Genomic DNA, 23,843 nt, shown 5'->3' with positions numbered 1-23,843 from the left:
CTGCCCAGAAATTCATCCACAACTTCATTGGCGCTTTGGATTTTCCCTAAGATTCTCTTCCTATATTTGGTCCTTGATAAAGATATTTGGAAATAATTGATTACAATGAAGTACTCAGAAATGCCAGTAGTGCCTGGAGGATTCAGCTAAATGAACACTGCAGTAAAGTTAGCTTAAAGACAAAACAGTTTATTGTGCACCTATTGCGTGCAATGTACTTCAATAGACAGTTAACATTTCATCAATTTGCGCTATCATCTGGCTTTGTAATGAAAGACATTAAAGAACAAATGCTGTTTGAGTATTTTAGGTTCTGAAAGTTAAACTTTTCTAAGTTTCAAAAAAAAGTTCAATCATGAGGGGAACTCGGGAATCTTTACATAAAATTAGATTTGAAAAATCAGATTTTCTTAAAATATTTTGTAGAAGAATTTTTAGGGGCCCTGGATAGCTCAATTGGTTAAGCGTGGGACCCTTGATTTCCTCTCAGGTCCTGATCTCAGTGTTGTGAGACAGAGCCCGGTGACAGCAGGAGCCTACTTAAATATTCTCTCCCTCTCTCTCCCTCTCTCTGTCTCTCTCTCTCTCTCCCTCCCACCCTCTCCCTCTCCGTCTTTCTCCCTGCTCCTCCCTCACCTTCCCCCCCCAATAAAATTTTTTAAACTAGTAGTACCTCTGATTGGTTGGATGTAAGTTGCACATGTTTATACAGGACCTTTGAAATGAAGAAAATGCTACCAAAAGATAACGATTTTGTTGATTATTCTTCTAGATTTGGTCATTGAAGACCTTTGGTTAAAATTTACCAGAAATGTAGTTGAACATCCTGTTAGTTGGTATATACAAATACAAAAATTATTTTCATTATTCTTTTATTATTTTCATTATTGAAATATGATATTATGAAATTATTTTCATTATTATTTATTCTCTTAATTATAACGTTTCCTTTTCTTACTACTCTGGTTTTCCACCTTTGGGAAGATGTGCAAGGTATACTCCATTTAGGCAAAAATAACTCCCAGGGAATAGTCATTGTCACAAGCAGTCATTTTGTATCATTTTGTGCCACAACCACAAATCAGATTTGTGAAACACTTGCTATTGTAAAATCTGGCAATGTAGACATTCAGTTCAGATCCAATTCTTACAAATATTTTGAAGTTTCTACTTAAGTAGAATAAAAATAACTTCCAAAATGAAAAATAAGTCCATTCCAAAACTTTCTCATCCAGCATTCTCTACATAATCCCAAGTGACAAACTTATTTCCAGTTTCCAACCCAATGCAAATGAGATGAAAATGTAAAACTTCTGGCACTTCTTTGAATATGGCTTTTCTAATATTGCTATTAAACATTACAGTGTCTTCATTGTTGAAATTATAAATATGGAACACTTATTTTAGCTAGCAGTATTCCAGTAGTTTTATTTCCAGATGCACTTGCAGCTATATTCCAAAGTTGCGTTAAATATTCCAAGTCGCTGGTGGTTTCCTTGGTCCTTTGGGTTTTGAAAAACGATTTGCAAACCCTGGGAACAAAAATAAAATGGAAAAGTCTTTTAGTATATAGAAATGAATACTTAGATTTTAGAGCATGTTATAATGTATGCAAGTACATGGATTTTTTTTTCAAAACATTAGGCAGCATCTTTGATCAATTAATAATAGATTATAAAGGCACAGTAATTAAGTTAGTGCATAAATGATAACAATACTAATAACATTTTAAATTTGTAGAACACTTATAAATTTACTCATGGTAATAATTAGATGAAGAACCCTGGTGATAACAATCTTTAGTAACTCAGCATATACAGTTGACCCTTGAACATTAGCTTACTGTAAGAATACAGCATATGATATCTAGATAGATAGATAGATAGATAGATAGATAGATAGATATAAGATAAGCATAAGACTTCAGGTCAACAGTAGGCTATTAGTAGTTAAGTTTTGGGAAATTTTAAGTTTTGCAGATTTCCAACTACATGGGGGTCAGGGGGGCATACCTATTCCCCAAATTGTTCAAGGATCGATTGTAATATCCTTTTCTTCCAAGTTTCTTTTTAATGTGTGTTTATTTTTGAGAGAGAGAGAGAAGAGAGGGCGGAGGAGGGGCAGAGAGGGTGACAGACGATCCAAAGTGGGCTCCACACTGACAGCAGAGAACCCCATGTGGGGCTTAAACCCACAAACCACAAGATCATGACCTGAGCCGAAGTCAGATACTTAACCGACTGAGCCACCAGGCTCCCTTTTTTCCCCCCAGTTTTACTGACATATTATTGACCTGTAACATGTTAAATTTAAGGTATACAACATGATAATTTGATACATGTATGTATTATGAAATGATTAGCACATTAAGGCTGGATAAGACCTCCATCTCATATAAGTACCATTTTTTGTGGTGATTACATTTATGATTTACTCTAAACTTTCAAGTATAGAATACAGTACTGTTAAATATATAATTACCATGCTGTATGTTAGACCCCCAGAACTTACTCATCTTACAGCTGGAAGTTTGTACCTTTTGGCCAACATCTCTTCATTTCCCCCAGCCCCTGGCAACCACCATTCTACTGTATATTTCTGTGAGTTTAGCTTTTTTAGATTCCACATATAAGTGATACATACAGTATTTGTCTTTCTCTGACTTATCTCATTTCGTGGAATACCCCCAAGTTTCATTCATGTTGTCTCAAACAGCAGGATTTCCTTCTTTTTTATGGCTGAATAATATGTATATATATATATATATATATATATATATATATATATATATATATATATGAAATGTATATATAACACATGTTCCTTATCCATTCATCTGTCAAGTGGAAACTTAGGTTGTTTCCATGTCTTGTGTATTGTAAATAATGGTGCAGTGAACATGAGGTGCAGATACCTCTTCTGAGGTAAGGATTTCACTTATTTTAGATAGATACCCAGAAGTAGGATTACCAGATCATGTAATAGATCTATTTTCAATGTTTTGAGGAACTTCCATACTGTTTTCCGTAATGGCTACGCCAGTTCACATTCATACAACAATGTATGGGATTCTCCTTTCTCCACAGCCTAGCAAACATTTGTCTGTTGTCTCTTTGATAATGGCCATTCTGACACATGTGAAGAGATATCTCACTATGGTTTTGCTCTGCATTTCCCTGATGATTCGTGATATCTAGCATCTTTGCACACACCTGTTGGCCATTCATCTGTCTTTTTCCAGAAATATGTCTTTTCAAGTCCTTTGCCCATTTTTGAATTGTTTAGTTTTTTTGAGTAATATCTTATGTCTACATCTTTTCACCTACCACACATAAAAAAAAAAACCTGGGAAATTTCAATTTCAGAAAAATAAGCACTATTGCTTTACAAAATTATTATATTAAACTCACTCATATTTCAGGTACCTTTGTGGCTCAGTCATTAAGCATCTGACTTCGGCTGAGGTCATGATCTCACAGTTCGTGAGTTCAAGTCCCACATCTGGTGAGCACGAACCCCCCTTCAGGTGAACACAAGCCCCACTTTTCTCTCTCTCTTTCTCTCTCTCTCTGCCCCTTGTGGGATTCTCTCTCTCTCTGCTCCTCGCTCACTTGTGCCCCCCCCAAAAAAAACAAAAAACAAAAAAACTCAGGTATATTTCTACTTCGGCCCAGAAAGCCCTCAATTTACTAAGATATTGTTTGAAAAGCTTAGGAAAATAAACTAATAAACAATCGTGAAAAGCTAAAGTAATCACTTTTATTTATCTGTCTCCTTCAAACATTTCTCTCTGCCCCCTCTCTCTCCTCAAAAGAAGGAGGACAAGGAAATTGTGCAGAACCAATGAAAATTGTTTCTGGATCCTTTCAAAAAGATTTGCAGGTTGATAACATCGGCTCTTTATCACTTTAGCAACATAGGACTTTTCTGTGATGAAGGTATATTTTCAAGGCACTCTGAAAATTAACAACTTTAGGCACTCAAATTGAACAATGAAAGCTTTGAAATGCAAGGGGAGAACAGAACATGGAAAACTAAAAATATTCCTAAACCTTTAATTCCATCATCTTCCAAAATTGTGGGTATTGTACACCTTACAGAACTGATGAAAAGGTCAGATGAGATATTTCTTAAAGCATCCAGCACAATGCATGGCACATAAACACTCAAGTGCTGCTTCAATCAGAACCACACAAAAAAAAAACAAAAAACAAAAAACAAAAACCATACCAGAACTAGAAGAAAAGGTGAGTATGGAAGAGAAGAAAAGAAGATAAAAACAAGAAAACTACTAATATTAAATTTAATAATGGTGATGATAAAAAAAAATTGGGGGAGAGGCACACAGCCAAGTTCATATACATTTTACTCCTCTGAGTGATAAAAAAGAAAATAGAAGGAAGAATATTTCAGGTTAAATAGCTTCACACAAATAGTCACAAACTCATCCATTCAGTCCAGGTAGATTGACTGCAACCCAAGTAAACTGAGAATAGAAGTAAGAACATAATATGTAAGTACCAAGTATCTGAAACCTGAAAGAAATACCTGCATTCAGTCTTTTTCACTGATCAATTCTGAATAGTTTAGAACAATAGCAAGTTACCTTTTTTTTTTTTTTTTTTACTGTTTATTTTATTTTTGAGAGACAGAGCATGAGTGGGGGAAGGGCAGAGAGAGAGAGACACACACACACACACACAGAATCCCAAGCAGGCTCCAGGCTCTGAGCTGTCAGCACAGAGCCCAACATGGGGCTTGAACTCAGAAATGGTGAGATCATGACCTGAGCCAAAGTTGGACACTTAACCAACTGAGCCACCCAGGTGCCCCAGCAAGCTACCTTTTTTCGCATGTAGGCCAATTCAGAAAAAATAAAAATGTTTATAAACAGAATTTTTATTCAAAATTAAAAACGTTTGTATGTAAATTATTACTACAATTTATATTGCTTCATTAAAAAGAAAAAAGGGGGCGCCTGGGTGGCTTAGTTAAGTAAGCATCTAACTTCAGTTCAGGTCATGATCTCGCGGTTCGTGGGTTTGAGCCCCGCGTTGCACTCTGTGCTGACAGCTCAGAGCCTGGAGCCTGCTTTGGATTCTGTGTCTCCTTCTCTCTCTGCCCCTCCCCAACTTGTGCTCTGTCTCTCTATGTCTCTCAAAACAATAAATAAACGTTAAAAAAGCACAAAAAAAAGAGCCAGTGAAAGAGTTGTGCTTTTTAAGTAAGTAAATATTCAAATCTAAGCATATTTGAGAAGAAATATATTATGGAGGCAGCTCTTCAATATTTTATCTTCATATTAGATCACAGATTGTTGTAAAGTTAGATGGGTCATGAGTTACTCAAGTGGTATCACTGATGGAGAGAAAGGAAGGAAGGAAGGGAACATTTGTGTTCCAGACAAAGTTTTGTGTGTTTTTTTCATGGGGTATATGATAATCTGTATGAATTTTTTAACTAAATGATTTCATAAGAATAGTAACTTCTTTGGGGCGCCTGGGTGGCTTGGTCAGTTAAGCGTCCGACTTCGCCTCAGCTCAGGATCTCACGGTCCGTGAGTTCAAGCCCTGCGTCGGGCTCTGTGCTGACAGCTCAGAGCCTGGAGCCTGTTTCAGATTCTGTGTCTCCCTCTCTCTCTGCCACTCCCCTGTTCATGTTCTGTCTCTCTGTCTCAAAAATAAACGTTAAAAAAAAAAATTAAACAAAGAATAGTAACTTCTTTTTCTCTAACATTTTAAACCTTAGACAATATAATCTAGATAAAGATTTTTAATGTTTATTTTTGAAAGAGAGAGGACGCTAGTGGGGGAGGCGGTAGAGAGAGGGAGAGAGAGGATCCCAAGCAGGCTCCAAGCTGTCAGTACAGAATCCGATGTAGGGCTCAAACCTCAAACTGTGAGATCATGACCTGAGCTGAAACCAAGAGTCAAACCAACTGAGCCACCCAGGTGCCCCCAAATAAAATTTTTCAGCCCAAAAAATGTATCCAGAGATTCTAGTTGATATTTTGCCAAGGTGAAATGGAGACCATAATCCAGGTGTGGCCAGGGATTGCTACCTGTCCACCAGAACCTTTCCTTGGTTCTTCAGGAATAGAATTGTATTTCAGCAACTGACCACCCAGTGTTACTACTTTTCCCAGCTACTCTTGCAATTTAGATGTAGCATATGTCCAAATTCTCAAGGTAATGTGAGCTGACGCGATGTTGCCACTTCCAGGCCGATACCTCAAGACCAGAAGAGGAGATCTCACCTCTTACATATTTTTCTCTTATCTTCTTGCTACCTGCAATCTGGATGTGGCAGTAACCCAATTCTGACAATACAAATAAGGACAATACCACACAGCAACAGTTCTCAAGCTCTTGTCCCAGGGTACCATGGAGGGCTCCCAGATCCTTTCCTGGGGCGGGGGGGGGGGGGGAGGTCTGCTTTTTGGGTAATAATTTTTAGTAATTATAGCCTACACTAATTACTACATTCCTTACAAATATTTATAGCATATGTGATACTATCTTACATAGTATGAATTTATGTCATATAGAATAATAGGATGCTTAAAATAATATAAAATTATCATTTTTTATTTTTTTTTAATGTTTATTTTTAAGAGACAGAGGAGTGCACACTGGGGAGGGGCAGAGAGAGAGGGAGACACAGAATCCAAGCAGGCTCCAGGCTCTGAGCTCTCAGCGCAGAGCCTGATGTGGGGCTCAAACCCATGAACCATGAGATCATGACCTGAGCCGAAGTCAGACACTTAACCGTCTGAGCCACCCAGGCACCCCATAAAATTATCATTTTAGGTTTATAGTTTATAGTTAGGGACAGTGGGGCAAACAATTCCTTTAAACTGTCAGGATTATGCTTCAGCCCCTACTGTAGAACGAGTTCTATAAAATTAGATGGCAAGTGTTGTTCTTATGACCACACATGTATTTTTTATAACTTTGATTAGATATGAACTAGAGTCTCACAGCATCTCAGAATTTCTTCATTTGGCTAGTCACATTCATTTACTACATGGCAACATAGTCATGTGGTTACCTAGCTTTATTTTTTGCTATCCTAGGCAATTCCGTCCTAGGTAAGATGTTAAGAGGTAGGTAAGGTAAAAAGTAAACAGATAAATTGCATGAAAAAATATAGATATAAGGACCTATATATCAACCTTGAATCCTATTTAAAGTTCATACTACAAGATAAACATTTTTTTTTAATTGTGCTGGAAAATAACACACATACCAAAATTCAGAAAGGAGCTGGAGCGATTTGACTGAACAGAGTCTGCAGGCTTGTTTGCTGGAGAAGAATTAGAGACACCTAGAATCAAAAGAAAAAATGTAAGGGAAAAGATGAAGACAAACTCTGATTACTGTTTATCAGAACACATAACTTGAAATATTTCCTCCAAAGTAATTAAGACTCCCAAATTAACATATTACTATAAAATACCACAAAATACCGATGCTTACCTACAAATGGGTTAACTCTTTTGTGTGTGTGTGGGGGGGGGTATCTTTTCTTTGCAAACAGATTGTATAGTAAAGCCCAACACTAAAGAAAATCACCAGAGTATTCAGGAATAACATCCATTACATTGTGAAACAGCTTTGGGGGGATTCAAATTGTGGCTTTTGATTTCATTTTACTTTGCACTCATCACTCTTAAGACACTTTTAAATCATTTGTTTTCCACATGACTTCATCTATGGTTTTTCTTATAGCATCCTTTACTCCTAGAATATCTTCACTCTCCAGCCTACCTTTTTCCCATTATAGAGGTCCAGAATCTCCCCAAAACATTATTATATCGCTTTGTTTTGCTACGTTAGCTACTAATAGATAGGCCTAAAAATATGTTTCTCGGGCACCTGGGTGGCTCAGTTAAGTATCCGACTTTGGCTCAGGTCATGATTTCACGTTTCATGAGTTCGGGCCCGCATTGGGCTCTGTGCTGACAGCTCAGAGCCTGGAGCCTGCTTGGATTCTGTGTCTCCCTCTCTCTCTGCCCCTCCCCTGCTTGTGCTCTGTCTCTCTCTCTCTCTCAAGGATAAATAAAACACTAAAAAAATAAAATAAAATAAAAAATGTTTCTCTTCCCAGCACCCTAATATATTCATGTATCAATTTCTGCCCAATTTTAAAAACACTCCAGTTTTCACATCGTCCACATTTTGCACGTCACTATCTAGCAGTGAAAAAAAATAATAATTTCAGGTTTGTATAAACTTTCTATAAAACTTTGCGTAAAAACAGCATATGATTAGGGAGAAATTATTAAAAAGTCACCCTTTTTTGGTTTTCAACATTTTCAGTATGCAGCGTGAGGACTGCATCTATGTTTGTAAACACATGGCTAATGTTACAATTTGAGAAAAACCTCCCTCTCCGTGGAGGTACTTGAGTATGAAGCCCTGCAGGACGTAATGAATTTTAATCAGATTCTATTAAAATATATATTTATTGAATATCTTTTATGTGCCAAGCATTGGGCTAGGCGCTGAGGAGAGAGACACGCATAAGATGTGCATGAAGGTAAGAAAGTTGAGGACATATCAATCATCACCATAATGCATATGAGCTGAGAGCTGTATACATCCTTCAGAAAGAAAACAATTACACCAAAAGGAGGGAGTATTGTCTTTTTTTATAACAGGAGACGAAAGATTCTGCAAATAAATATATCAAAGGGAATTGCTGCTTTGCATACTGGCTTGCCGCAATTTGGTTTTTTTTGTTTGTTTGCTTTTTGTTTTTGGAAAATGGCATGCCATGTGGTTGAACTTGATATACTTGTAAGTACTTAGTTTTGTTATTAGGCTATTATATAAACAAGACTGATTATCCTATAATTTACTTTTTTCTTTTGTTTTAAATTTTTTTTCATGTTTCTTTATTTTTGAGAGAGAGAGACAGAGCGTGTGCAGGGGAGGGGCAGAGAGAGAGGGAGACACAGAATGCAAAGCAGGCTCCAGCCTCTGAGCTGTCAGCACAGAGCCCGACGCGGGGCTGGAACTCACGAACCGTGAGATCATGACCCTAGCTGAAGTCAGACGCTCAGCAGACTGAGCCACCCAGGTGCCCCAATTTACTTTTTTCATTTAATGAATTATCTTGTTTTTTTCCTATGGCAGCTTCAGTAGAATTGTATCATGTCACAGATATATTTATGCTGGCCTGCCCAGCGTTAATTCTTCCTTCTTCTGATAACAGAGCTTGAGTTTTTCTTTAGGAAACCACCCCAGCCCAATTTTCAGCTTCCATACTTCTGGTGAAGTTGATTCTACCATTAGATCAAGGAACTGACCTATGACTAGGGCTAATTTTCAGTTGGTACATTGCCATGATCATAGCAGTTAGGTCTGACCTCATTCCTTACTGGTCAGTGTCCATTCTGATTCTGCTTAATCAGAATCTACTGGCAATAATTGGTTCAAGGTTGGACAAATGAACCAAACTAACACAGTCAGGCCCAATCAGCAGCACTAGTCATCGGACTATTGCTTGAGCAACCAGGAAACAGCTCATTTTTTCCATCATAAGCCTGAAACCACATGGTAAAAGCCTGCCTATGAATGAGCTAACACAGAGTAAAACAAAGGTGGAGATATGGAATGAGATTGGGTCCTGATTATATCATTTGAGCTCTTGGTTACAGGCCAACGAATTCCCCTCTTCTGCTTCAGCTGGCTTAAGTTGGGTTTTCTATCACTTGCAACTGAAGGGTATCTGAGTAATTAAAAGTTTCCCACCAAAAGTAGGCATCAGGCATCATGGTTGATAGCTTTAATTCTTGTCACCCTATGATTCACTCTCCACACAGCAGCCAGAAAGATCTTTTTTTTTTTTAATTTTTTTTCAACGTTTTTTATTTATTTTTTTGGGGACAGAGAGAAACAGAGCATGAACGGGGGAGAGGCAGAGAGAGAGGGAGACACAGCATCGGAAACAGGCTCCAGGCTCCGAGCCATCAGCCCAGAGCCTGACGTGGGGCTCGAACTCACAGACCGCAAGATCGTGACCTGGCTGAAGTCGGAGGCTTAACCGACTGCGCCACCCAGGCGCCCTGAAAGATCTTTTTAAAAAACAGATCATGTGGGGCCCCCCGGGTGGCTCAGTCGGTTGGGGGTGGGAGTCTTGATCTCGGCTCAGGTCATGATCTCACAGTTGGTGGGTTTGACCTCCGCAATGGTGGCACCAAGCCTGCTTGGGATTCTGTTTCTCCCCGATCTCTCTGCCCTTCCCCTACTTGTGCTCGCCCGTGCACACACACGCCTATGCTCTCTCTCTCTCTCAAAATAAATAAACTTTATAAAAAAGAGAAAAAAAACAGCTCATGTAACATCTCCGCTTAAAGCTCTTCAACCATTGCACTTAAATAAACTCTAAACTACTTAACATGACCCATAAGGGTTTAACTACCTTCTCCCCCACCACCACCATCTTGTCAGTCACCACACTTTATTGCTCTCTCCTCATAATACCCTGCAGCCACGATGGCTTCCTCTCAGTTCCTACAACACACCAAACCCACGCTCGAGAGCTTCTACGTTTGCTACTCCCTCTATCTGGAGGGGTCCTCTCCCCACTTTTCTCCTGGCTGGCTGCTCCTTCATGTCTCAGGTTTAATCATTACTTAGAAAGGGCCTCCTGGACCACTCGTTCTAAAATAGATCCCCTTTGTTATTCTCTCTCATAATTACCCTCTTGGTTTCCTACACAGCATCTATCACCATTGCATTATTATGCATGTATCTGTGAATTTACTTGTTTAATGTCTGAATCCTTAACTGGACTTAAGTTCCACAGAGGGATAGCCCAATACCTATATACTATCATATACCCAGTGCCTTACAGAATGCCTAGCACTTAATAGGCACTCAATGAATATTCAGCGAATGCATGGATACTATGTTTAAATGCTGGCTTAAAACAACAGGTGAAGAATCCTTACTTTATCAAAATTAGGACCAGCTTTAACTACAGACCAGTTGGAGATCCAGGCTAAAGGGAGAACATCTGGAATTCAAGAGTCATAAACCATCTGGAAGGGGAAGAGGACATTTTTCCCAAGTACAGGCAGATACATCCCAAGCTTCAGGATCAGTTTTAAGGGTCAGATATTTTAAGGGCCAGTTCTTCATTTAAGGACAAAAGACCAGAGGATAAAGGCAGCTGAGAAATTGAAATTAGCCTAGACCTAGAGAATGATCTAGGAGGTCTTACTCAGAAATAATACTCAGAGTCTCTGAGTATCTCACCACATACTGAATCTATGCCAACCTAAATTTACCTGAAGTGTCTGTGTCTTTGTTTGATATCCCCAAGATAGGGTTGGAGCTATATAAAGAGTTTCTTTTCTTTTTTTTTTTTTTTTAAGAAAGAAAATTGGGTGTTTCATAAGCTAAGCTCTTCAAACCAAACTGGCTAGCTATTCAAGTCCGTCACTTCTTTGCTTTGGGCTATTTTATTTCCCCTGTTTTATACTACAATTTCCTCCGAAATGTTTAAATTCTCTTTTGACTCACATTAGAGGAAAGAGTATATTTCCCAATCATATTTTAGCCATCGTAGGTGAGAAATCTGTTCACTTCCAAGATCAGGTGTGGTGTCAATGAAAGCAGGTGAGCACAAGTCTATTGACAGGGAAGTAGAGTAAAAACTCAGAAGAAATGGGTTAGATTCAGCTGTAAGCCTTCTTATATAGGCGATACCATAAATCATGTTTTCTCAGTGCTCTTTGTCCCTCCCTCTAACACCAGTATAATACCAAATAGCTGTTGGGCCCTTGATGATTGACCAAGTGGATCAAATTTATAAAAAGTATATCACAATGCTTTATATGCTTTTAGTTGTAAATAAGGATTTCTAAGATAATCAGTTTCCCACAGTTTCAGGAGTTTTTCAGTTTTGTTTTCATTACAATATAGCAAAAAAAAAAAAAGCAACAGACTTTTATTGCTAATAATACTTGGCAAAAATGGTAATGTGTCAATACTTTGCTTGTTTCGTTAAATCAACACATTTGTTTCACAATATGCTTTGCTGTGACTATTTTCAAAGAAAATACATCTGAGGTTAGACTGCTAGGAATTTTAAATAACACACTTGCATGACAGCATCTTAGGATGGGTAGAAAGTGCCAAATATCGTATTATTATTCCTGTCTGTTAAACAGAAACCCCTCCCCCCTCCTTACTCCCTTCCAATATTACCATTGTAGAGCCTAGCACAGTACAAGGCCTAGAGGTGATTGGTCTGATACGCAGGGCCCCAGCAAGGCCCTGTATAGGAACAATAATGTTAATTTTTTCCCAGAGTGGTTATATAAGGGGAAACTACACAATTGTGGAAGCGGTGTATGTATTCTAAAAAACAAGTATAAAGAAACTTACTCTTTTTCATGTTTCTCAAAATTTTCAAGCTCTACAAAAATGAAAAGGGAAACGTTAGTCTTCTCTTGTTTTCCTGTGAAATCCAAAATACTTTAATCAAGTAGAAATACAGACGGCAGTCAAAAGGACTAATTTCCTTAAAAATAGCCTTCAAAACACACAAAATTATTTTTCCACCTTGTTATTTGAATTCAGTGCAAAGCCTCCACTTGATTTTGTCTTGCCATTTTTCCCACCTCCATAAGAATCCCCCTATGTATTTCGAAAGAATGTTCTCAAAATATCAGAGGAAAAAGATGGGAGTTTCCACTTCTCTTCTTTATTAGGACCGTTCCAGAATCCTCAATGGCTTCTGAAGATAGCTGTGATACACAGCCATTCCCATTCTAGCCGAGAACTTTTGCTAAACGTATCCCCAACTAATTTTACTAAGGTCCACTCCATACTGTTACCATACCACTTCCTTCTCCCTCCACTCAGAAAACCCACTCAGCCTCCTTGAGGGTGAAGTCTCTAACTTATCTATTCCAGGAACCTGCCCAGATTTCTTCTTTTCTTCACATTGCCTCAGCATGCTTATTTTAATCTGTTCCATGGTATTTTGTTCTTTTTATATTTTCATGTTGTTTCTCAGATAGGAGATTACCTGTAGATTACCTGTAGTCTTTTCAATGGCAGGTAGATATCCTTTATGATATTTCTGTTTTCCTAATACATAATGAAACTGTATTCTTCTATATAATACATATTTAATACATTATTTTTTGGACAATTTCTGTTTAAATTTTTGAAAATAAGTCATTCATTTATGATTCAAAATATGGTAGTAAAAAATGCTCCCATCTTGGGGCGCCTGGGTGGCGCAGTCGGTTAAGCGTCCGACTTCAGCCAGGTCACGATCTCGCAGTCCGTGAGTTCGAGCCCCGCGTCAGGCTCTGGGCTGATGGCTCAGAGCCTGGAGCCTGTTTCCAATTCTGTGTCTCCCTCTCTCTCTGCCCCTCCCCCGTTCATGCTCTGTCTCTCTGTCCCAAAAATAAATAAACGTTGAAAAAAATGCTCCCATCTTTGTTCTCCATCCACCCAGTTTCTAACACTCCCCCCACAGATAAACATTATTGTTAGTTCCTTATGTATCTTTCCAGAGTCTCTTATGAACACATATTACAAATATAGACCATATTTTCTACCTTTTAAAGAAAAGTTAATAAATTATATATAAATACACTGACAGAGTCCTCATTCTTTTTTTTAGCTATATAGTATTTCATTATATGCATATACTTTGATTTATGATTTATTTAATCAGTTCCCCTAATGATTATCAGTCTTGTCTTTCCAAATCAGCTGCTCTTATAAATAATCTAGTTTCCCTCTTGATTCTGGCAGCAGGGGAAAGGTGGAGGGTATGAACACCGTCAGAAATGGAAAGCCTTTGGCATGTTTCTTAAAACTCCCATCTTCTTTACCTTAGTCCTTGTGAAACTTTTTCCAGGAGTCTTCAATGTCTGCTTTGAAGATGTTGAATTTTCCATGGTGTTAGGACAGCTAGTAGAATAGGTCCGTATAGACTGAGCCTGCATACCTTAAAAAAAATGTTTTGTTACATAGCTTTTTAAGCCTTTGGGCTATGTACAGGTATATATTCGGTAATTCTTAGCTTTGCTTTTTTATGCATTATTTTTACAATACATTTTGGGTTTTTTTTTAATGTATTATTTTTCTCTTGTTTAACCATTCTTTATGCCTTTTCAATTTAGGTCCTATTTTATTGTTAATCTGTTAGAAGTCTCATTTTTATAGCTTTTTTGAGAGGAATGTACTTCCACTTACAATCTTCGTCAGCAAGAAGGAAGGACTCCAGGGTTCTTTCAGGGAGTGGAGGTGGGGGAGGAGAAGACCGATCTTGATGTAGATCTGTGATAAGAGAATACAAACAAAACAAAACAAATCCATCAATCAAAAGTTATAAGTCAAAATCCCTTTTTGGTGTTGTATAACTTTTCCAACTTTTCAATATTAACCCACAACAAGCAAATAAAAAATGACCAAACAATAACTGGAACCTCAAGAATTTTGTTCTTCTAGTTTTTTAGCCAAGGAGACTATGATTCATGAAAAACTTTTAGCTCACGTAGAAAAGTATTTTTCCAGGGGCACCTGGGTGGTTCAACTGGTTAAGCATCCAACTTAGGCTTAGGTCATGATCTCATGGTTCATTAGTTTGAGCCATGCATCAGGTTCTCTGCTGTCAGCACAGAGTCCTCTTCAGATACTCTGTACCCCCCCCCCCCGCCTTCCCCTCCCTCCACCTTCTGCCCTCCCCCTTTCCCTTTCCCTCCCCCCTCTTTCTTCCCCTCCCCCATGCTGTCTCTCTCTCTCTCAAAAATAATAAACATTTTTTAAAAAGGGGGGGGAGAGAACAGTATTCTTCCAAAGAAATTGAACTTAAAATTAATCAAGCTTCTAGTTCTAACTACCATTTTACATAGAATCCTGGGGATAGAGTAGCATGCTATATAAAACCATGAGAATACAAACAGGGAAATCTGGAATATCTGCAGTCTTTGACAAATGACCCATGCTCTTCTACAAATAAATGGCATGAGAAAATATAAAAAGGAAGGAAAACTGTTACAGATTTTAAAAGACTTAACAAATCTATAAACCAAATGCAGTGTGTAGTCTTTGAATCCATATTCAAATGAACCAACTGTAAAAAAACATTTTTGAGACAATTTGAGAAAATTGAATAAAATCTGGATATTAGATTAATATTAAGGAATTATTGTTCATTCCATTGGTGTGATAATGCTATTATGGTATGTTTAAAATGTGTTTGAAATTTTCCATGATGTAAAGAATTTTAAATAATAGAGCTATTTTCCCACAAAGTGAGGCTTAAAGATACAAATGGTGTATAATATCATACAGTACTGAGTATAATTATAGTAGTGTCTTTTTTTTTTTAATTTTTTTAACGTTTATTTATTTTTGAGACAGAGAGAGACAGAGCATGAACGGGTGAGGGTCAGAGAGAGAGAGGGAGACACAGAATCTGAAACAGGCTCCTGGCTCTGAGCAGTCAGCACAGAGCCCAACGCGGGGCTCGAACTCACAGACTGCGAGATCATGACCTGAGCCAAAGTCGGCCACTTAACCGACTGAGCCACCCAGGCGCCCCGTATAGTAGTGTCTTTTGAAAATGAAAATGTGGTTCAAGGCTAGAGTTTTACCTGTCTCTAGTCTTTGGGTTCTTTAGCCTTAGGATTTGTCTCTAAATCAAGTTCTCTTGTTTATTTTTATACGCTGGATGATATGCAAAATAAAGTACACTGCTTATTTCCAGCTCCTAGTGCAATCCCTGGCATATAGTAGGCACTTAATAAATATTTGATAACTACCCTGAAGTCGCTTATCATCTTCCAGCTTGCCATTAGGGAACACACTGAGAACTAAAACGAACTTTCAGTGAATGATATCCTGCCAAATATCTTCCTAAAATACCATTTTCATCTTTTTTCTACCCTGATGAAGAACCTACAATGCTTATTACTTGTCGCATTAAACTGAAATTCTTCTGCCTAGCTCTATGTGTGTATGATAGAATACACATAACAAAATTTGCCATTAATGACAGTGCATTTACAGTGCTATGCAATCATTACCACTACCTATTTCCAGACCACTTTCATCACCCTAAAAAGAAACTCTGTACCCATGTAGCAGTCACTCCCCATTCTTCCTGGATTAGATTCGCTACCATGAATCGGCTTTCCCTCTGTATAGGTTTCCTTGACTTGGATATTTCATCTAACTTTAAAATCCTTAAAAACTGGGGGATGCCTGGGTGGCTCAGTCGGTTAAACATCCGACTTCGGCTCAGGTCATGATCTCACAGTTTGTGGGTTCGAGCCCTACGTCAGGCTCTGTGCCGACAGCTCAGAGCCTGGAGCCTATTTCAGATTCTGTGTCTCCCTCTCTCTCTGACCCTCCCCTGTCCATGCTCTATCTCTCTCTGTCTTAAAAATAAATAAACATTTAAAAAAATCCTTCAGAATTGGAGCGCCTGGGTGGCTCAGTCGGTTGAGCAGCTGACTGTGGCTAAGGTCATGATCTCAAGGCTGGTGAGCCCACATCAGGCTCTGTGCAGACAGCTCAGAGCCTGGAGCCTGCTTCGGATTCTGTGTGTTCCTCTCTCTCTGCCCCTCCCCTGCTCGCACTCTGTCTCTCTCTCTTTCTCTCTCAAAAATAAACATTAAAAAAAATTAATAAAAAAAATCCTTCAGAATTAAATAAACAAAATCCTTTACAATCTTTCCACATTTTATCCATCCAAATTTATTTCCATATTTCCCAAATAGATCCTCTAGTGCAATTAAATTAACCTACTCACCATTTCTCTATGCTCATATGCTTATTGCCACCTTTGAAATCAATGTTATCCCAATCCCTGCTCCTGGAATGTTACCCTGATCCCCTCCTTTTTCCTCTAACTATATTCTTAAGTTTCTTTTTTCTACTCAGTGAAGCCTTTCCTAACCACTCCAGTGATACCTCCCCTTTTTCCAGACTCCTGGTGATTATAATCAGTGCCACACAGATTATCAGTTAATGGTTCCAAGTATCAATTTTGTCTACCCAATTTGCATATAAACATTAAACAGTACCCTTTCTTATATATCCTGCCTATTCTAACACTGTATAAAGCATACTGAACTTACTTAGGAATTGCTCGTTTAGTAATTATCTAATAAAAATGATAATAGGTAACATTTAACGAGAGCTTACTATTTGACAACCACTGTTAAAAGCTCTTTCTGCATTATCTCACTTAACTCTTACAAAAATCCTCTAAGAAATGAGTCCTTTTATCCTCATTTTATACATGAGAAAAATCAATAAAGAAGTATATAATTTAACCAAGGTTATGCATCTTGATAACTACTGGTAGGCTAAGGATTTGAACTAAAGCCTCTCCGACTCCAAAGCCTGTGCTCATTAATCTCAATGTTAAACAACCTATGCATATTTAAATAATATGTTCATATGAATAAATATGTTAAGGGCAACTACCACATCTTATAATGTATATAAACTACCTATCAATGCCCAGTAAATGTTAGCTGTGGATGTTGTTATTCGATGTATGAAACAAGCGAAGCTCAAGAAAGTACTGGAAAAGCACAGCAAGTTAAAGATCTAAAGAATCACATTTCTAACAATGGTAAAACCTATAAAACAGAAATGCTTCAAAGCTTTAAGAGATTCTATCTGAAAGAGGTATTGTTTTTTTTCTGAGGAATATATATGAAGGAACAGAATTCTAAAACCCTGTGTTTACCTTGCCCTTGACAAAACAAAACTCCTAGCCTGGGAAAATCAGAAATAAATCAATAAATAGTGGTAGCTATTATGGGAACTATGTCATCTCCTGAGGTGAATTACCCTAAACTTAATGAGTCATTTCTATAGTATAAATTCTTAGGGCTAAATGTCATCTAAAGCCAAGGGAAATTTTTTTACCTGACTGGGGACTCCGCAGTTTTACACTCTAAAAAAAAGAAAGAAAGGAAAAGTGAAAGAAGGATAGGTACACAAATTTACAAATTCAAAGCCATAAAAGACATTTTTGAAATCATATTTCATATACCTCCAGAGACAGTTACGAAATGATCCTATTTTACAAATTTATAAATGCACTCACTGAATTATGAAAAGGCATCCTTAACTCTTACAGTGCTCTATTTTCTTTTTGTAAATTTCTTTGTTCTTTTTCTTTTTTTTCAAAGCCAGCTTATGAATTTTTTAAAAATGTTTTATTATTTTTTAAACCTCAGGTATAATTAACATACAGAGTTATAGTAGTCTCAGGTGCACAATATAATGATTCAACAGTTTACTCATTACTCAGTGCTCATCAAGATAAGTATACTCTTAATTCCCTTCACTGATTTTACCCATCTCCCCACTTTCCTCCCCTCTGGCAACCACCAGTTTGTTCTCCATAGTTATGAGTCTGTTTTTCTGTTTGTCTCTTTTTTCCTTGTTTGTTTTGCTTCTTAAAGTCCACATATAAGTGAAATCATATGTCTTTCTCTGTCTTATTTCACTGAGCATAATACCCTCTTTTTTGTCACAAATGGCAAGATCTCATTCTTTTTTATAGCTAAATAATATTCCTGTGTGTGTGTGTGTGTGTGTGTGTATCATATCTTCTTTATCCATTCATCTATGGGTGGACACTTGGGTTGTTTCCATATCTTGGCTATTGTAAATAATGCTGCAGTAAACATATGGGTGCATATATTGTTTTGAATTAGCATTTTCATATTCTTTGGGTAAATACCCAGTAGTGGAATTACTAGATCATATGGAAATTCTATTTTTAACTTTTTGAGGAGCCTCCATATTGTCTTCCACAGTGGCTGCACCAGTTTGCATTTCCACCAGCAGTGCACAAGGGTTCCTTTTTTTCTATATGCTAATACTTGTTTCTTGTGTTTTTTATTTTAGCCAGTCTGACTAGTGTGAGGTGATAGCTCATTGCGATTTTGATTTGCATTTCCCTGCTGGTTAGTGATGTTGGGCATCTTTTCATGTGTCTGTTGGCCATCTCTATGTTTCTTTGGGAAAATGTCTATTCATGTCTTCTGCCCATTTTTAAATTAGATTATATGAGGTTTTTTTGGTGTTGAGTTGTGTAAGTTTTTTATATATTTTGGATATTAACCCCTGATCGAATATATCGTTTGCAAGTATCCCCTTCCAAACCTTACAGTGATTTTTATATGTCACAGTAATTGGTCTTAAATTGATCCTTTTTTTAAATTTATTTCCTTCCTATTCAGCACATTTCCCAGGAAATTTAACGGGAGGTAAATTGTTGAAATTGAAACTACTTCATGACATTAGAAAAGGAGTGATTGTTTTGGCTCTAGGAGTTGTTAAGATAAAGACTATTACATGTGGACAGATTATTAACAATAATAATTACTAATAAATTCAAAGTGTAATTAAAAAGATAGAGAATATTTGCCTGCCAGCATTGCAGTTGTAGGCACTTTGAAATGTTTGTTTAGTTAATTACTTCTCTGATCTCTGAAATTTTAAGGTAGTTGGTTCATAGAATATATAAATGCACAACAGATTACTGAAGTGTAGGTTTTTCTTCCAAAAGTGGGGAGCATTATTCCAAAAACTTTATCTTAAGTAATATGGACGTGTCATTCAAAAAATTATTCTCTACCCTATGATATCACAGCTAACATAATACAGCCTACCAAATGACTACTAGGAACAAGCTACCTACTTACGAAACATTTATTTTTGCTTTAACTGTCCTTCGGGAACCAGCTCAAATATTTCCTCTTTCACTAAGTCATCCTTAGTCACTTCCAACCTGTAAGTTTCTTAAGGGCAATAATTGTGTCTTTGTTTTAATGCTAATTTATTTATTTGTGGGGGTGGGCAGAGACAGAGGGAGAGAGAATCCCAAATAGGCTCCGTGCCGTCAGCATGGATCCCAACATGGGGCTCGAACTAACCCGTGAGATCATGGCTTGAGCCGAAATCAAGAGTTGGACACTTAACTGAGCCACCCAGGCGCCCCAATAATTGTGTCTCATACATCTTTTTATTCCCACATCCTCTAGCACGTTGCTTTACAAGTAGTACCTGCTTAGTGCTTACTGAGTGGATAGGTGCTAAAAATACAGGAAGTAGGACTACAGTCTGTTGAATCCAAATGAGTAGGGAAAAAAAAAAGTTATCGACCTTAGTTGGTCTAAGTCTCACAGAGTCATCAGATTTCTTTGACTCAGATGTTCCACTGCATTCTAATGATGTTCCAATTATTACCTTCACAGCTGAAGATAAGGATTTGGGAACAGTCCGTGGAAATTCTCCTGAAAGAAAGTAAATATGGTCCAATTCTTAGGAGTGTTGTCATTCTTTTAGAAAGCAAATGTTACTTAGCAATAGCACACAGACCATCAACAGGACCTGAGAGGTAATCTAGTTAATCCACACTTTATTTTACACTTAACTCAACCGTACTCACCGGCTTCCTCCACCACAATAAAAGATTCAGGTGTCCGTTCCGGAAGTGGAGGGGGAATGTCATCATCTATCCTTGGAGAAGTTGCTATCCAAAATGTCAGAAATATAATCATAATTTTTAATTAGAAAAATCCAAAGGAAATTCTTACGTTCTAATCGCAATGTAAATTCCATCAAACATCGCTACAACAGTTGAGCTGGTATGTGTTTACTCAAGGAGATAGCAAGATAAATTCTCCCATTTTATTTAAGTTGCAAACCCAGGAGGTTTTGCTGTTGCTTCAAAATTTACACTTTTTTTAAAAGCCCAAAAATATTTTGATTGAGTCACTGAGTACCAGTCAAGAAAATATAAAACGTTATATTGATTCAGGAAGTTTTGAATTGTTTTCTATACAACCCTTTTGTTTTACATAGAATATACAATAAAGGATGATATAGCACTTTGAAACATGCCAAGGATTCAGTGACAGAGTAGGTAGAGTTATAAATGTGTTAGTATCCGTTCTTTATTCTACAGTAAAGAATAAGTATTTTTTTTTCCTTTTTACAAAACGATGGTGTAACAGCGTTTTCTATTTTTCTGTAGAAAAATTCAGAATTTGTATAGAAAAATTCAAATGCTATTACAAGAAACTGCCGCCAGGTGGCACACATGTCAATGCCACTACAATCCCTAAAGCTAAGATTTGTTTTTACTGATGGTACTCAGAGAAGTCTAAGATACTGTGGGTATCTCAAAACAAAACAAAACAAAATCCTTTAAATTATAAAACAAGATCAAAGTATATAAAATAATCAGAGAAGGAACTAAATCCAGATAAAACATTTTTGTTACAAAGCTACATACACCATATACACACATCTATTAAAAAACTATATAATAAATAACGTTATAGGAAAAAAAGCTTTCTCTACTTCCTATTCACGTAAAATGTTATTTATAAATTTCTGATAATATACCTGTAGAGTCACACTTGCTCTTGTCTTCACATTCTTTCATATCAAGCTATTCTAGTCATCTCTAACAGGATATTTACTTCTACTTTCAAACCACTCAATAAAACAAAAATAATACGAATTTGCAAAAATCTAGAATTAAAAAAGTGAGAAAGTATGAACGTAAAGGTGTATATAAGATTAAAGGCCTACACAGGATACTAACTACACATTCTCATCTACTAAGTTATTACACAAGAACAACAAGAAATCAGGTCCTCCTCTTCCAACTCCTACATAAGAGAATTCAGTTCTTAGCTATCTGTTTAACTCAGTGTAGCCACATGATTGTGCCATAAATATCCCAAGTGGGGGCACCTGGCTGGCTCAGTCAGTGGAACATGAGACTCTTGATCTTGGGGTTGTGCGTTCAAGCCCCATGTTGGGTGTAGAAATTACTTAAAAAAAATAAAATCTTTTTTAAAAAAATGAAAATGTTTGGGGTGCATGGGTGTCCGATTCTTGGTTTCAGCTCAGATCATGACCTCACAGTTTGTGAGTTGGAGCCCCACAATAGAATCCACGCTGTCAGTGCCGAACCTGCTTGGGATTCTCTGTCTCTCTCTCTCTCTCTTTGCCCCACCCAACTTGCACTCTCTCTCAAAACAAATAAATATACTAAAAAAAAAAAAAAAAAAAAAGAGGGGCGCCTGGGTGGCTCAGTTGGTTAAGTGACCGACTTCGGCTCAGGTCATGATCTTGCAGTTTGTGAGTTCGAGCCCCACGTCGGGCTCTGTGCTGACAGCTCAGAACCTGGAGCCTGCTTCAGATTCTATGTCTCCCCCTCTCTCTGCGCCTCGCCTGCTCACGCTCTGTGTCTGTCTCAAAATTTTTTTTTAAAAAGAAAGACAGAAAAAGTGTAATAAGAATCCCCAGTGACCACGTGGTGCTGTTGATCAAATCCTTTCTGCTGTTCCTTTGGAAGTTGTTTCTGCATATTAAGGGTAAGTTGTGGACCTCTCACACACATATCAAGAAATAAGGATTGCCTTCTTTACAGGCACTCTGACTGGCATAGATCCGACTGCCTCCTCTGCTGCCTGTTTCATCAACCATTACATGTTTGTTATTGCCTTTTTTTAACTTACCGCATCATTAAAACACTTCTGGAACTTACTTCTTTGAGGAGGAGAAGGAAGAAGGAGAAAGAAGCAGAGAAAGACGAGGGGAGGGGTGTGCAGGGATGAGAAGAAACCAAATCTTCTATAGAAACAGAGTGAAATCTAAAATGTTATACACACTTTCAGAAATACTTTACCGACTACTGCTGTCTCTTGGTCCAGGGGTGGAGGGTGACCAGTTGGAGAACTCAGTGCTAAAGAATCATGTGAATTGTAGCAAGAGAAGAGGGTTGTGGAGGACGCGGGCAGTGGAGAACGAGGTAAAGCGGTTCCATCTGGCCTCTCAGGTAAATCAAGAGACATCTTAGAACCAGTGCTACTTGGTGACAATGATGAAAAAAAAGGATCTTCCAAGGACATGTAAGAATGCACCTGAACAGCACTAGAGTCCTGCTGCTTTGCATTAGAGGCATTGCCCGTTTGGCGCCGAGAGTCAGATGGCAGTGAATAATTCAGTTCTGCTGAAGAAACGTGCATCGCTTTTTGAGCCCGCCCAAGAGGAGAGTTGTGCGGTTGAGGTTCCAAACACAAAACATTCTCCTTGATATCCAGCTCCTTGGTGTCTCTTTGCTGCATCAGTTCAAAGGAAGTTGATTTGGTCCGCGTTATCGGCCCCTTTGAGTTGAAATATCCCCCTGCTACATTTGCAGGTTTGGAATTAAACAAAACGGGGCTCCAGTCTAGACTCTGATGTTTCTGAAGAGGCTCCCCAACTATTGGAAATGCCTTTGGCTCCCATTTCACAGTTGTGTCAGCATTTTTGTTACAACCACAATTTAGCTCCAAAATGTCAAACGAACTGCTCTGTTCAGCAGGGTGTAAAACTAACCCTTCCTTTTCACTTATTTCAGGAGTCCTGGGGCCAAAGGAAGAAGCGTCTGCACTTTTCAGCCTTATCTTTTGTTTATTCTGTTGCTTCACCATTTTTGCTTCTTTTATGCCACTGAAACAAAAAGAAAGCAATGATGGTACCGCAGCACCCCAAAGAGGCCTCTTCCCAGCATCACGATGAGTTCTACGCATGAGATTTGCACTCCCCCAAACAATTAGATAACGCTGAGGTGTGTAAAATTGTACTCACCTTTTTGGTAAATTAGAATAAGACTCTGCTTCTAGGGTGGGATTTTGCTCAAGAACTGAATACTTTGCTTGAATCTTCAAGAAAAATAAGACATTGGTTGTTGGTGAAGAAATGGCAATAAGATATTTTATTTTTTTAAAGTTTTATTTATTTTTGAGAGAGTGAGCATGCGAGTGGGGGAGG

The 23,843-nt window shown here is 37.8% G+C and overlaps 1 protein-coding gene across 2 annotated transcripts in view; it reads right to left on the bottom strand.

The window, feature by feature from the left end:
- Positions 1-693: 693 nt before the first annotated feature.
- The window catches only part of PTPN22 (protein tyrosine phosphatase non-receptor type 22), a 60,675-nt gene continuing 37,525 nt past the window's right edge, over positions 694-23,843 (bottom strand). For both annotated transcript variants that reach the window (XM_047085181.1, XM_047085182.1), the window contains 10 exons: positions 23,661-23,734; positions 22,717-23,522; positions 20,461-20,544; positions 20,259-20,305; positions 17,925-17,952; positions 14,232-14,315; positions 13,868-13,983; positions 12,402-12,432; positions 7,249-7,326; positions 694-1,532 (listed from right to left, as the gene is read on the bottom strand). In XM_047085181.1, coding sequence (XP_046941137.1) covers positions 1,468-1,532; positions 7,249-7,326; positions 12,402-12,432; positions 13,868-13,983; positions 14,232-14,315; positions 17,925-17,952; positions 20,259-20,305; positions 20,461-20,544; positions 22,717-23,522; positions 23,661-23,734 — 1,413 coding nt within the window. In that variant the 3' untranslated portion in view covers positions 694-1,467. The remainder of the gene's footprint in view (positions 1,533-7,248; positions 7,327-12,401; positions 12,433-13,867; positions 13,984-14,231; positions 14,316-17,924; positions 17,953-20,258; positions 20,306-20,460; positions 20,545-22,716; positions 23,523-23,660; positions 23,735-23,843) is intronic.

The sequence above is a fragment of the Lynx rufus genome, unplaced genomic scaffold (genome assembly GCF_022079265.1).
Source record: "Lynx rufus isolate CCGP_SWC_20201006 ecotype Redwood Valley unplaced genomic scaffold, mLynRuf1.p SCAF_2, whole genome shotgun sequence".
NCBI lineage: Eukaryota > Metazoa > Chordata > Mammalia > Carnivora > Felidae > Lynx > Lynx rufus.
The sequence above is the reverse complement of the archived record's forward strand: the minus strand, read 5'-3'. Positions and strand labels throughout refer to the sequence as shown.